The 14,065-nt window shown below is 36.7% G+C and overlaps 1 protein-coding gene across 4 annotated transcripts in view; it reads left to right on the forward strand.

Moving 5' to 3' along the window:
- The window catches only part of ULK4 (unc-51 like kinase 4), a 539,805-nt gene that overhangs the window by 20,241 nt on the left and 505,499 nt on the right, over positions 1-14,065 (forward strand). For 3 of the 4 annotated variants that reach the window (XM_059939363.1, XM_059939366.1, XM_059939365.1), the window contains exons 6-12: positions 1,188-1,289; positions 1,817-1,900; positions 3,907-3,982; positions 5,977-6,069; positions 8,487-8,602; positions 8,751-8,820; positions 11,288-11,384. In XM_059939363.1, coding sequence (XP_059795346.1) covers positions 1,188-1,289; positions 1,817-1,900; positions 3,907-3,982; positions 5,977-6,069; positions 8,487-8,602; positions 8,751-8,820; positions 11,288-11,384 — 638 coding nt within the window. The remainder of the gene's footprint in view (positions 1-1,187; positions 1,290-1,816; positions 1,901-3,906; positions 3,983-5,976; positions 6,070-8,486; positions 8,603-8,750; positions 8,821-11,287; positions 11,385-14,065) is intronic. The other variant, XM_059939364.1, reaches the window with a different exon arrangement.

Raw genomic sequence — 14,065 nt, forward strand, 5'->3', positions numbered from 1 at the left:
AACTTGCAGGGCCAGTCTTGAAGTAAGATTTCACGCCCAGGAAGAAGGCTTTCTAAATCCCCAAGTATCATTCCATGGGATGACTGGCATCCTATGAAAATGAGTACTATGGACTATGCTTTTATGTAGAAAACAAGGAGAGCAATATGTTTCAGGAACGTGTATTTGAAATTTTCCTCTTTCGTAAGGGGAAGAGGGCTGTGTTGTGGAGAAATGTCAAGAGTTTCTAGCAGTGACACTCGATTGCTTCTGTGCTTAATCTAAGAACAGTCCCCATGATGGGCGCACATTAACCTCTTTTCCAAGGGATTGGTGATTTCTCACCTCATGGTAAGAACATTCTCATTGGAAGATGGGAGACTGTGGGTTTTGGCAAGTGCTCTGTTACTGCCCAGCTCTGTGACTTAGAGGATGTTAGAGTACCTTCCAGGCTTCAGCTGCTCTCATAAGTAAGCAAGGGAGCTTTCTATCTCTAGAATTTGGTATTTCTATGTAATACTAAACTCTGTATCAAGTGTACATGATACACACTAGTGCTGTTCACCAAATAGGTCCTGTTCTGTTCCTCTTCTGTTTACATGGTAGGATTGCATCTTCCCTGCCAAAGCTCACCAAGTGTGCGCAGAAGTGATGCAAGTCTCTCTGGGAATTTTAAGAGCCAGTGTTTAATTTGCTACGTTCTTTGCCCCTGCCTTAGTGATTGAGGAAGCATGGTTGAAATGAAGCCTGGGTCTTGGATGGACTGACTGTGAGGGTCGGGGCCCCTTGGCTGACCTGTGAGGGACGTGTAGTTTCAGTTATAAAGAAACCTGTGTGGTTAAGTCAGTGGGAATTTGGGGTGCTTACTGCTGCATAACTTAACCTATCCTATTCAAAATACTACAATCAAAGGTTCTTTTCTTTCAACTATTTGAATTGTTAATTTAAAAAAAGAATGCACCTCAATGTGCCACACCTCTTACTCAGGTGAATATTCAAAATCTTTATATTTTTATATATTCTCACATATTCTTGGGAAGTGGGACATTAATATTAGGAAACATTAAAAAAATGTGAAATATGCATGAAATTATATTTATGTGCATGTTCTCCCATCTTTTTTCACCTCACCTGGTCTCTCCTAGGTAGATTTGTGTTGGGAACAGGACAAATGCCTAACAAAGCTGTCGTTTCTCCCTTGTTCTTAGGATCTCTTATCTATACAGCTCCAGAAATTGTGAGGGGTACTGACTTCTCCATTACCAGTGACCTCTGGTCCTTGGGCTGCCTGCTCTATGAAATGTTTTCAGGTGATTACTTTCTGTTTCAGTTTAAAATCAGAGCTGGACACACACACACAAAGGTTACATCTGGAGTTTTCAAAGAGTTTACCTATAAGATGTGAAAAAGCTAGTTTTCCTAAAATTTTCTATGTACTGATTTTGGCTGACTTGCTTGGTGTCTAGGCATATGCAGATTTGTAGGATCTTTTGACATGGAAGTATTTTTCATGATAATCATTTGGAATGTTGAAATATGCCTAACTAATCTGTCTGATTATTAGTAGAAAATCTTGTAAAGGTACCTGTGACTGTGAATTATCAGATGTATCCAGTGGCCCATGTATCCAGTGGCCCATGTTACAGTGGGCAGTAACTATAAAAATATATAGACAGTGTGCCTGGTATGTACTAGGCATTCAATAATTAGTTATTGCTATATACATATTTTTTCCTGTAAATTATGCAATCCTGAACTATCTGTAGTTGAGATTTATTAAGAATTATTGGTAACAGCAAACTCTTGTTTAATTTTGCAAGTTTTCGTATGATTTCAGGAAAACCTCCGTTCTTCTCAGAAAGTTTCTCAGAATTAGTTGAAAAGATTTTTTATGAAGATCCTTTGCCACCTATTCCAAAAGGTAGGATGTTTTTATTATAAATGCAGTTAATTTACTTCTTACGTGGACTAAAGTTGCACTTTTATCCCCAAAGTGTGTTTTTATTGATTCATAACCCCTCAAATTTATATTTTCTAAATAGTCACAAATTGATATTTTTAGAAATTCTAGCATTCCTTTTGCCATTTTTAAAAAGATACTGAAATGGAAAACAAAGTACTACTAAGACTTTCCCTCATTTAAAAATACAAATTATCTTGTGCTCCTGTATCAAAAGAAGTCTGGTTCAAAGATTTAAGAAACTCAAACTTTTATGTCTTTTTTTGGTGTGTTCATGTGTATGTACCATTTACTTAATATGTAGTCATGTCCCATGTAGTTATTTCTATTTAGCGCTTGAATAGGAACAAATCAGGCGTTTCTCAGTCCTTATCTTGATGAATCAGAATGCTACCCAGATAAGCTTTTAAAGTCTTTTAAGCTCGATATGGTTGTATTTTTAAAGTGTTGGCAATTTAATCATACAAATTGTGATTAATGTAAGTCTACCATTAACAATTTTAAGAAAAGAAAAAGAAGGTACAAACATAATAAAACACTTTGCTACACACCTCAAAAGATGTGAATCTTAAGTCACAAAGATGAAACAGGACTTTATGAAAAATAAGGTTGTGAGTTTTTAAAGAAAAAAAATCCTCAGTAATTAATGGAAAGAATAGAAATACCGAATATTTTCAATATTTTAAGAATCATCCTAGGTGAAAAAAAACAAAACTCTCGATATTTTGAAAATGGTCTGTATTTCTTAAAACAAAAGGCATTTCTTTTTTATTAACTTTATTTTAGTTTTCGTAGAAATCAGTCATTCCTATCTCCTATAATGATGACTTCTGATTTTTTTGTTGTTGTTGTTTTAAGTACTCATAGTACTGAGTATTGTTTTCTCCTATAAGTTAAAGATTTTTTTTTTTTTTTTTAATGCTATTCTTGTCTGCTTACATTCTTTTTATGTATGTATGTATGTATGTATGTATGTATGTATGGCTGTGTTGGGTCTTCGTTTCTGTGCGAGGGCCTTCTCTAGTTGTGGCAAGCGGGGGCCACTCTTCATCGCGGTGCGCGGGCCTCTCACCATCACGGCCTCTCGTTGCCGAGCACAGGCTCCAGACGCGCAGGCTCAGCAATTGTGGCTCACGGGCCCAGTTGCTCCGTGGCATGTGGGATCTTCCCAGACCAGGGCTCGAACCCGTGTCCCCTGCATTGGCAGGCAGATTCTCAACCACTGCGCCACCAGGGAAGCCCAAGTTAAAGATTTTTATGTAGGGAAGAGAAATCTGAGAATGAAGATATCAAAGGTCTGGTCAAGATACCACTTGGCCTAAGCGTAATTATTTCACAGGGACCTTGATCAGGCTGTGGCCACAGTGCCTGACAGCACCATCTGTTCTGATGGCTTTGGCCATTATCTTCATGGCCACTTCTTTTAGTGATAGACTGATAATTTGACCATGGTATGTATCTTTCTAATATAAAAAGACAAAACACTTGGAGATTAACGGAATTGGAGATTGTCATAATATTGTGATGGTTATTTTCCTGTTAAAAATCTTTAAAATAAGGAGAGATTGCAAGTACTCTCATCATAGTATATTATAAAGCAAAGCTGGTCAAGTTAAGAGAAAATGGTCAGAAAATGAGGCATAATTAATAGTTGAAGACCAAGGGTATGAGTTTTTCAAGCTGGTGGTCCTTACTGGGGTTGTTCAGTAAAGAGAAAGTTTAGAGCTTAGTCAGAACTTAGTTTTTGAGATTCATGTTTTTTGTGGTCCAGGGAAAAGTTTTTAATTTTTGTGTCCTGCCCCGCCTAGCCCTCTCCTGGCATTAAATGAAGGCTGTAATTGTTACTATGTATGCAGTGTTCTCTTAAAAATAATTTATGTGCTTAAAATACTATTATTATAATGTTGATGCAGGGTGTGTTTTCAGCTACTTATCACTTTTTTTCTTTTTTGGGTATTTGTGTATAGATTCTTCTCATCCTAAAGCTTCTTCAGATTTTATTAATTTGCTTGATGGTTTACTTCAAAAAGATCCTCAGAAGAGGTATGTATGGGTAGTACTTTAACATGAATGGAGACTGGAATCCTTTTTTCCTTTAGTGTACTTCTAACACTGTACTGGTCTTAATATAGAAAGAGCTGTTCAAATTATCTTTTTTGAAAAAAAAGAAATTTGAGTTTACATTTGAGTGGCTGCTCTCAGTTTACAGGTGTTTTTAATCATGAGGAATTTTAACTCTTTTAATGTAGCAAATAGTTGCCTCATAGGTTGACAGATTTTCTTGTAACTCCCAAATCCAGGAGGTACATTCCCCGCACACCCCCCCACCCCCCCCCACCCCCGCCCCCGCCGTTGTGGATTTCAGGCTAAAACTGTCTTAGCCTACTCAACTAGGGATGATACTGTCAAGATACTTAATGTAATAACGACTGAGCAGTATTTCAATGCGATGTGATTTATGATAATCCTGTCCTACTGGGAATATCAAGTGACAGGATAATAGGCACAGTGTGAATTTTCTGTGTTGCAGGGATGGCAGGAAGTTAGAAATCCTTATGGTGTGGAGTGGGGGAGGGCAGGAGGGAGTGGGGAGTGAACGGGGGTGGGGGGGGTCTCCCTGGCCTGGGAGACAAGAGAAGCTAGGTTCTGGTTCTGCCACTAGGTATCTAGGGGTTTTAGGCAAGCATTTAGGGTCTCTGCTTCAGGGTATAAAATGAAGAATAAATTTAGTGTAGCATGTAATGTATCTTCATTAAATATAACTGAAAAACTGCAGAAGAAAATGTTGATTCTCGTATAAGTTGTAAGACACTCCTATGCTTACAATACAATGCTTTTAGGATCAATGTTATTTTAGTGGATACCTTCCCAGACATATTTGGATAAGATATAAATATACTTAATTTAACTTACTTTATTTAGGACACATTTCCACATATTTATATCCCATATTAAATACTTTTTTTGCATACCTGAGACCACCCCATAATCTAGTCTTTTTCTCTCTCTGTATTTGCTTGGTTATTTTAAATGGCTGCTGAATGTACATGTAATAACCTGTAATAACAACATTGAGAGTTTTCTTGATTTAGAATATCATATACACTGACTGCTACAGTAAATATCCTGCTATTTTTTTTGTTGTTGTTCACTTAGGCAGTTATCACCTTTGGATAATTTTCTTAAGGTGGGGTTGCTGGTCAGAAGCTAAGAACATTAAAAAGTTTGACACATTTGCTGCATCCTGGGAACACGAGTGGGTTTATACCTCCAGCATTAGAAATTTCCTTCCCCCCCATTGTTACCTACAATGGGTTTTGTTGATCTTATAAATTTTTGCTAATCTAATGGATGAAAAAAATTCCATTTTATTGGTAATTTTAATTGTTAGTGAATTTTAGGAGCCCTTTGTATAAAAGGAATATTATATGTGGTTGCAAATTCTCTCTTTAACATTTGTGTTTTAATTTTGATCAAGGTAGTTTTTATTTCAGTATGGAAATTTTGAACGATTAAATGAATCAGATACAAATTACTTTTTTGTTTTAAAATTTTAGTCGAGCTTAATCATTCTGAGTTTGAGTATACCTCAGGTATAATCTATTTTATTTATTTATTTATTTTTTGGCCGCCTGTGCGGCATGCGGGATCTTAGTTCCCCAACCAGGGATCAAACCCGTGCCCCCTGCAGTGGAAGCGTGGAGTCCTAACCCCTGGACTGCCAGGGAAGTCCCCTCAGGTATAATCTACTAGTAGTAAAATTTGATGCTTTGATAGTGAGTCTGGGTTTTAAATATGGCCTGAAGTCATTTTAAAGTGGGTGAACTAGTTAGATAATGTTTTGACTTCTAAAGAGAAGCGTGACTCTGGGTAGTCATGAGGTTGATAATCTTGTTTATTTCTGAATGAAGTTCTAAAAGTGAAGTTCCAAAAAGAATGTGTGAAACAAATCTGATATATGTAACTGGGGCATGTCCTGGGAATTCTCCATGGTAAATCATGTTAAAATAGATTTTTAACATTTATGTTTTATAAAGATTAACGTGGGCAGGACTACTGCAGCATTCATTTTGGAAGGATGCTTTCACTAGAAAAGATCAGGACTCAAGCACCGAGGATTCCAGCGTCAGGTAGTATAAGCTTATTTTTGTGTGTGGGGCATGGTTATTAAACACTTGTACCCTTGCTATTCTGTTTTTGCAGCATCAATGACATGCATTTCTATGCCTTCATAATAGGAGAAAATCAAGCATGTGTTTAAGGGTTGCTTAAAGAGTTTAGTCATGACATTTTGTGTTCTTGATTTTGCTCATTTTCTGGTCAGTTGTTTATCCAGGTAGGGATTTAGTATGGTCGTCATTAGTTGTGTTCAGCTGGCTTCCCACCTTGTCAGCACATGGTAGGATCTCATTTCCCCTTTCAAGTTAGGTGCAGTCATGTGACTTGCTTTGGCTAATAAAATGTGAGCAGAAGTGACCTGTGTTATTTCTGGATAGAAACTCAAAGAGCCACTGTGTGATGTGCCACATTTCTTTCTCTTGATGAGGTAATTGGGAAGAAAATGTCCAAGTGGAGTTGCTGTCAGGCTGGGTCTTTAGTGACCATGATGAGCATAGCTTTCCTGCCAGCCTTCAGTGGCTATGTGCACGAGTGAGACACAAAGCTAGGAGATTCTGAGTTCTAGGATTTGTGCATTATGTGTTACCACAGCACAACCTAGTTCATCCTGACTAATCCACTTCACTTTTATTATAAAATCTTTTTAGCCCAGGACAGTTATAAAAGTGATGGTATTTTCAAAAAATTAATTAACTAATTTATTTTTGGCTGTGTCGGGTCTTAGTTGTGGCATGTGGGATCTTTCATTGCGGTGCGCAGGCTTCTCTCTAGTTGTGGTGCACGGGCTCAGCAGTTGTGGTGCCTGGGCTTAGTTGCCCCACGGCATGTGGGATCTTAGTTCCCTGATCAGGGATTGAACCTGTGTCCCCTGCGTTGGAAGGTGGGTTCTTAACCACTGGACCACCAGGGAAGTCCCAAAGTGATGGTATTTTGAAAAGAACAAGGTGAGAAGTAGATGAATAGAGGCAAAGTCCAGATAATTGACTCCCCCTCTCCTCCATTCATTCGTTGGTAAGTGGTTGTCTGATTCTTAATTTTAATCTTGTAAATTCAGTGTATTGGATAGAGAAGTCTGAATTCTATTTAAGGTCTCTCCCAAACTTCGGTTTCTGTGATCCATTGTGCTTCAACTGTGTTTTCACATTGTATTAGACTCTCTGAAAAGTACAGACAGCTGGGCTTAGGACCTGGTCCATCAGTGTCAGCAAATCCCAGGACACCTTTCACCTTAGTTTGTCATCTTCCTTTTAATCTATATGCATTTTATTTCTTTTTCTTGCCTTACTTCCCTTGCTGGGACTTTTTCGGTAAGGTAATGAATGAGGAGTGATGAAAATGAACACATTGCCTGGTTTCTGATTTTAGAATGAAAGCATTCAGCCTTTACTTGTTAAATATGATGAGCTGGAGGTTTTGGTAGCTTCCCCTTTTCAGTTTGAATGAATGTTGAATTTTGTCATTCTTTCTGTATCAGTTGATATGATCATGTGGTTTTTCTTCTTTAGACTCTCATTATGGACTCTTACATAAATTGGTTTTCATATATTGAGGCAGCCTTGCCTTCCCACAATAAACCCCACTTAGTCATGGTGTATTACAGTTTTTATGTCCTGATGGATGTGTTTGGGACCAAGTAGCAGTAGGACAAGGAGAGAGGAGAAAAAAGAGAACAGAGCAACAGGGATTTGCTTCACGTTCTTGGGGTCATAACTCTCTGGCTAGAGAAGAGAATGTTCCTCCTTCAGGATTTTAGGCACTGGCCAGAAGCGGCTATTGTCCCCTGTAGCTGCTGCAGGATTACCTGCAGGCTGGGGAAGGACAAAATGGAAAAAGCAAAAGCAAAAGAACAAACAGAAAACTAGGGCATTTCCACTGCTCTGACCGTTAGGGATCCCCTTTCCTGTTCCTTGGAACAGAAATAGAGGGCTTCTCTTGGGGCTCCTGTCTGTACTCACTGCTTTTGAGTCCAGGTCGAACAATACTGGAAGGGAAAAAATAAAAGGGAAACTCACTACTGGTTCACTGATACCTTGAGTTCTGGTTTACTTCTCCGATCTGCCTGCTGTTACTTATTTTTCAGGGATAAGGTTTATAGGCTTCTTAGCACAATACCTAGCATGTAGTAAGTGCTCATTTTAGCTCCTCAATGAAAAATATTACTTTTCTAACTCACTAGTTGTTTTTTTTTCTGGCCACGCCACACAGCTTGCAGGATCTTAGTTCCCCGACCAGGGATTGAACCCGGGCCCTGGCAGTGAAAGAGTGGAGTCCTAACCACTGGACCGCCAGGGAACTCCCTCTAACTCAATAGTTTTGCCAAATGTCCTGTGCAGTTTAAGTATCTTTTCCAACCTCTTGTTTGACAGAGAAAACTCTACAGAAAGCTCAGTAGTAAGCTTGATTGTGTTGGGTTTCTATTGTTGAACAGCAGAAACCTGGAGTATTCTGGGTCACAAGATGCCAAGGAGATTCTGAAGAGCCCTCATTGTGGACAAGCAAAAGGGGAGAAGAGTGGTCAGCAGCTCAGTCACGCCTTCAGAGTAGGTGAGCTTTCATTTGGCACTACTGAACTCAGAATGCTATTTCTGAGAGTTCCTAATTTGTGTTACCTTTCTGTTTAAATCTCTGTATACGTCGTGCCCTGCTCATATTTTTATTCATTGATGGATATTGTTTTACCTTCCTGCCACAGAAAATCCATCTGAGTTGCGGCCTAAGAGCACTCTTGGGGGTCAATTGAATGAGTCCATGTTTCTTCTCAGGTATGTAAAATGACAGAGCAGTAAGGGATCCATGGGAGATGAAAGTGAAATCTTCTTAAAGTGTCTGTTGTCTGGCTGGTAAACCATGTTACACAGAAATAAAGGACAGGGATAAATGCAAATTCCACTCTCTCTACTTTCAAAGTTACTGTTAAGTGCTGGCCAATGGAATGTAGACTTTGTTATGTATTTTTAAAAAATTTTAACCAAACCACCTTATTTTTCCTATTTATAAGGGTTAATTAAAACTCTTTAATTTTGTACTTCTACTTCAAATAAAATTGAATTTAAAATTTCAGAACTCCAGCTTTATTTAGATAAAGACTTATGTAAAAAGAACAGGTTGTGTTTTTATTTAAATGTCGTTTTATCTGGGAGGCTTAATATTTGCAATCATTGAAATAATAAAATCAGATTGGTATTTAAAGTGATTAAGACCAGTGTATTTAAAATTTTATTAATGTGTAAATATTGTGTTATATTTTATTTATAGTTTTAGTCTCATAGAGAAATAGTTTAATTTCATGACATAGGGGTTATAATGATAAACTAAAATTTCCTGATTTGTTTTACCCATATTTAAATATAAAGCATGTTAAATTTATTTATATATATCTTAGGCATTTTAAGTTCAGTTTTTAAAAAAGAATTTTGTACAATCTCTGGTATATTTTATGACCTAAGTAAGTCCTTGTTTAATGAATGAATAAAAAGGCAAGTAAATGAAGGAGGGGTCATATTTGGAAATTTGAAGGAATTCATCAAAAGAGACCATAATGATCTGAATGGAAGAATTTCTTAAAATGCAAAAACTCAAAATCAGAGACCTGGGTGTAATGGAGTGGTTCACAGAGTATGGCAGCCATTGATAAGTGTAGGAGGAATCATTAAAAATAGATGCAGAATATAACTTGTTGCTTAAGTAGGTACCAAGGTAATTTTCCATTTCAAACATTTTATGAAATAAAATTGTAAACATTGTCTATGCTTTGTAGAATATCTGTACTATTTTATTATGTTAATCCTGCCTAGATCAGCAGACATTAAAAAAAATAAAATCTGTTTTTTTAGGTTTCTGGTTAAAACAGAAAATACTGGATATAGCATAGAAGCTCCAAATAAAAAAAACAATTACCCAGGAAATTACTTTGAAAACAGTTTTTTTTTAAACTTGTTTTATTGCAGTATAACAGAAATACATGCAGTTTGGGAAAAGAAAAATTGCTCATTTGTAATTTTTGTTAAATTAATGATGTAAATACTCTCTTTTTTTTTTTATACATATTTATTTCTTCTTTTAATTTATTTATTATTTATTTTTGGCTGTGTTGGGTCTTCGTTTCTGTGCGAGGGCTTTCTCTAGTTGCGGCAAGTGGGGGCCACTCTTCATCGCAGTGCGCGGGCCTCTCACTATCGCGGCCTCTCTTGTTGCGGAGCACAGGCTCCAGACGCGCAGGCTCAGTAGTTGTGGCTCACGGGCCTAGTTGCTCCGCGGCATGTGGGATCTTCCCAGACCAGGGCTTGAACCTGTGTCCCCTGCATTGGCAGGCAGATTCTTAACCACTGCGCCACCAGGGAAGCCCCGTAAATACTCTCTTAATGGTTAATTTTAAGCTACCAACAGTTTGACACTTGACTCACAATTTCCTGTTTAACAATTGGCCCTCATGAACTAGGGTGAACCAGCTTTAGCACACCACTACAACATGTATACAGAAAAATGTACAGATCATTAGTTTATAGCTCATTGTATATCAGCAAAGTGAACACACCTACCACCCTGGTCAGTAAATATAATTATACCTTTCTTTCTTCCTTAAAGGTGACCACTGTCCTAACTTCTAACACCATAGCTAACTTACTTTTGGGATTTATTTTATTTTATTTAAGGGTGATTTATTTTACTTAAGGGTGGCAGTGGGAATAGTCATAGATTTCTTTTAGGAGAAAATCTTTTTTTTTTTTTTCCAGTGGTAATGGATATGTAGGGATATTGACAACAACATTAGAATAGCAGAGGAATTGAAAATGCTATACATTGATCAATGGGAAACTAGCTAAATTAATTATATTGCATATATACAATAAAATACCATGAAGAAAGCAAACACATATATAGTCTTTGGTTGAACCATATACCATTCTAAGTGCTCTACATTACATATACTATCTCACATAATTTCCCAACAATACTACTACTATCTCATTTTACATATGAGACAAGAAGTTAAGTAACATGCCCAAGATGACACATATATATATATATTTTTCTATATCATAATATTGACATTAAAAAAATTAGTGTCATAAACACAAATTAGAGTTTAAAGTTTTTAAAATCTTACGAGATCACATAGAATCATCATATTCTACCGTTTTTCATGAGACGTGTTTTTTAACCCAGAAAATAGTAAACAGGATAAAGTTTCTGAAATGTGAGTAATGTTAACTGGTGTGCATTTTTCAGTTCCCGTCCTACTCCAAGAACCAGCGCTGCAGTGGCATTAAATCCTGGTGAGGCTATGACTCAAAATTCACCACAGAAGACTTCTCCCTTGACCAAGGTAAGCAGAGATGGAATTTTCTTTTTTCTTTTTATGTAGGGTACAGAGACTCAGAAGAATAATTGCAAGTTAATCTCTGAACTATGTTTCTAATTGCAAAATTTACAACTAAGTCATCTTCCTTGATTATCACTGGTTTTTCTAGTAAGTACTCTTAAGAGAGAGGTGCTTCATAGGTGTTTTTTTGATAACAGCTTTGTTGAGATATAATTGACACACCATATAATTCACCCATTTAAGGTGTATAATTCAGGGGCTTTTAGCATAGTCACAGAGTTATGCAGTCATCAGCACAGTCAATTTTAGAATGCTCATCATTCCGCAAAGAAGCCCTGTACTCATTAGCAGTCACTCCTGTTTGCTTCCAGTTTCTCTACCCTCTTGCCTGAGGCAACCACTCATCTACTTTCTGTCTCTATAAATATGCCTATCCCAGACATTTCATATAAATGGGATCATACAATATGTGATCTTTTGTGACTGGCTTTTTTCACTTAACGTAATGTTTTTAAGATTCATCCAAATTGTACCATGTATCAATACTATATTCCTTTTTACTGCCCAGTAATATTCTGTTGTATATACCACATTTTATTTTTCCATTCATCTATTTGTGGACATTTGGATGGGTTTCCCCTTTTGGCTATTCTGAGTAATGCTGCAATGAGCATTTGTGTACATCTTTGTGTGGATGTGTGTACTATGCTGCATCATATGGTAACTGTTTAACCTTTTGAAGAACTGCCAAATTGTTTTCCAAAGCAGCTGTACCATTTTACATTCTCAGCACCAGTGTATGAGGGTTCCAATTTTTGCACATCCTCACCAAAACTTGTTATTATGTCTTTTAAAAAAGTGTGGTAAAATACACATTACATAAAATTTACCTTTTTAACCATTTTTAAGTGTACAGTTTGGTGGCATTAAGTACATTCACACTGTTATGTAACCATCACCACTATCCATTCCCCCCTCCCCACCCCTCCCCCCCAACCCCAACCCCTGGCAACCACTGTTCTACTTTCTGCTTCTATGAATTTGCCTAGTAGCCTTATATAAGTGGAATCATACAATATTTGTCCTTTTGTATCTGGCTTATTTCACTTAGCATAATGTCTTCATGATCCATCAATGTTGTAGTATGTATCTGGAATTTCATTCCTTTTTAAGTCTGAATAATATTCCATTGTGTGTATGTACCAATTTATTAATTCATCTTTCGATGCACACTTGGGTTGCTTCAACCTTTTGGTTATTGTGAATAGTGCTGCATTGTCTCTTTTTGGTTACAGCCATCCTAGTAGGTGTGAAATTATATCTCACTGTAGTTTTAATTTTCATTTCCCTGTTGGCTAATGATGTTGAGCATCTTTTCATGTGCTTATTGGCCATTTGTATATTTTCTTTGGAAGAATGTCTATTCAAACCTTTTGCCCATTATTGAGTTGTAGGAATTCTTTATATATTATAGATATATGATTTATAAACATTTTCTCCCATTCTGTGAATTGTCCTTTCACTTTCTTGATGGTGTCCTTTGGAGCACAGAAGTTTTAAATTCTGATGTAGACCAAATTATCTTTTTCGTGTGTTTGTTGTTGCCTGTGTACTCTTGGTGACATAACTAAGAAACAGTTGCCTACTCTAAGGTCATGAAGGTTTATTTCTATGCTTAGCTCTTACATTTAGGTCTGTAATCCATTTTGAGTTAATTTTTGCATGTGGCATGAGGTAGGGGGTCCAGCTTCTTTGTTTTGCATGTGGATATCCAGTTGCCTCAGCACCGTTTGTTGAGAAGGCTCTTCTTTCCCCAAGACATTAAATAATGTCTTGGAATTCCTGTTGAATATTAATTAACTATAAATGTGAAGGTTTATTTCTGGGCTCTCAGTTCTATTCCATTGATCAATATGTCTTTTGTCATGCTACTAGCACAGTGTCTTAATTGCTGTGGCTTTTTAGTAAGTTTTGAAATTAGGAAGTATGATTCCTGACTTTGTTCTTTTTCAAAGTTTTTTGTTTTTGGCTATTCTGGGTCTTTTGCATTTCCATATGAATTTTAGGATCAGTTTGTCAGTTTCTGCAAAGAAGCCAGCTGGGATTGTGACAGCAATTGTGTTGAATCTCTAGGTCAATTTGAGGAGTATCGCCATGCTAACAATATAAAGTTTTCTTCCACAAACATGGGATGTCTTTCTATTTATTTAGGTATTCTTTAATTTCCTTCAATCATAGTTTTTTTGAATGCAGAAATATTTTGAAGTAAAAAATTTACCAAGTTATCTTTTATTGTACTTATTTTAGTTGTTGCTGTATTTTTTATGTAATGTGAAGTGCATTCGAACCATGTGAAACTTAATTTTGTATTGAAATGAAATGTAAATAGGTTGTAATAAAATCTCACTGCACTAATAATTGTTTGGTTATATGTGAGAAAATCAGTGTAAAAGTAAAAAATGCATTCTGAAATGCGATAGATGTTGAATTTCTTCTGCCAGATGTTTATTGTATGTAATCATTTTATTGAGAATATTTAAGCACTAATTATATAAGTAAGGGAGCTTATGTTTTATAATTTTTTAAAATAAATTTCTAAGTTTGTTTACTAGCTGTGTTGGGTCTTCGTTGCTGCGCATGGGCTTTCTCTAGTTGTGGCGAGCAGGGGCTTCTCTTGTTGCGGA

This window comes from Balaenoptera ricei, chromosome 11 (genome assembly GCF_028023285.1).
Source record: "Balaenoptera ricei isolate mBalRic1 chromosome 11, mBalRic1.hap2, whole genome shotgun sequence".
NCBI lineage: Eukaryota > Metazoa > Chordata > Mammalia > Artiodactyla > Balaenopteridae > Balaenoptera > Balaenoptera ricei.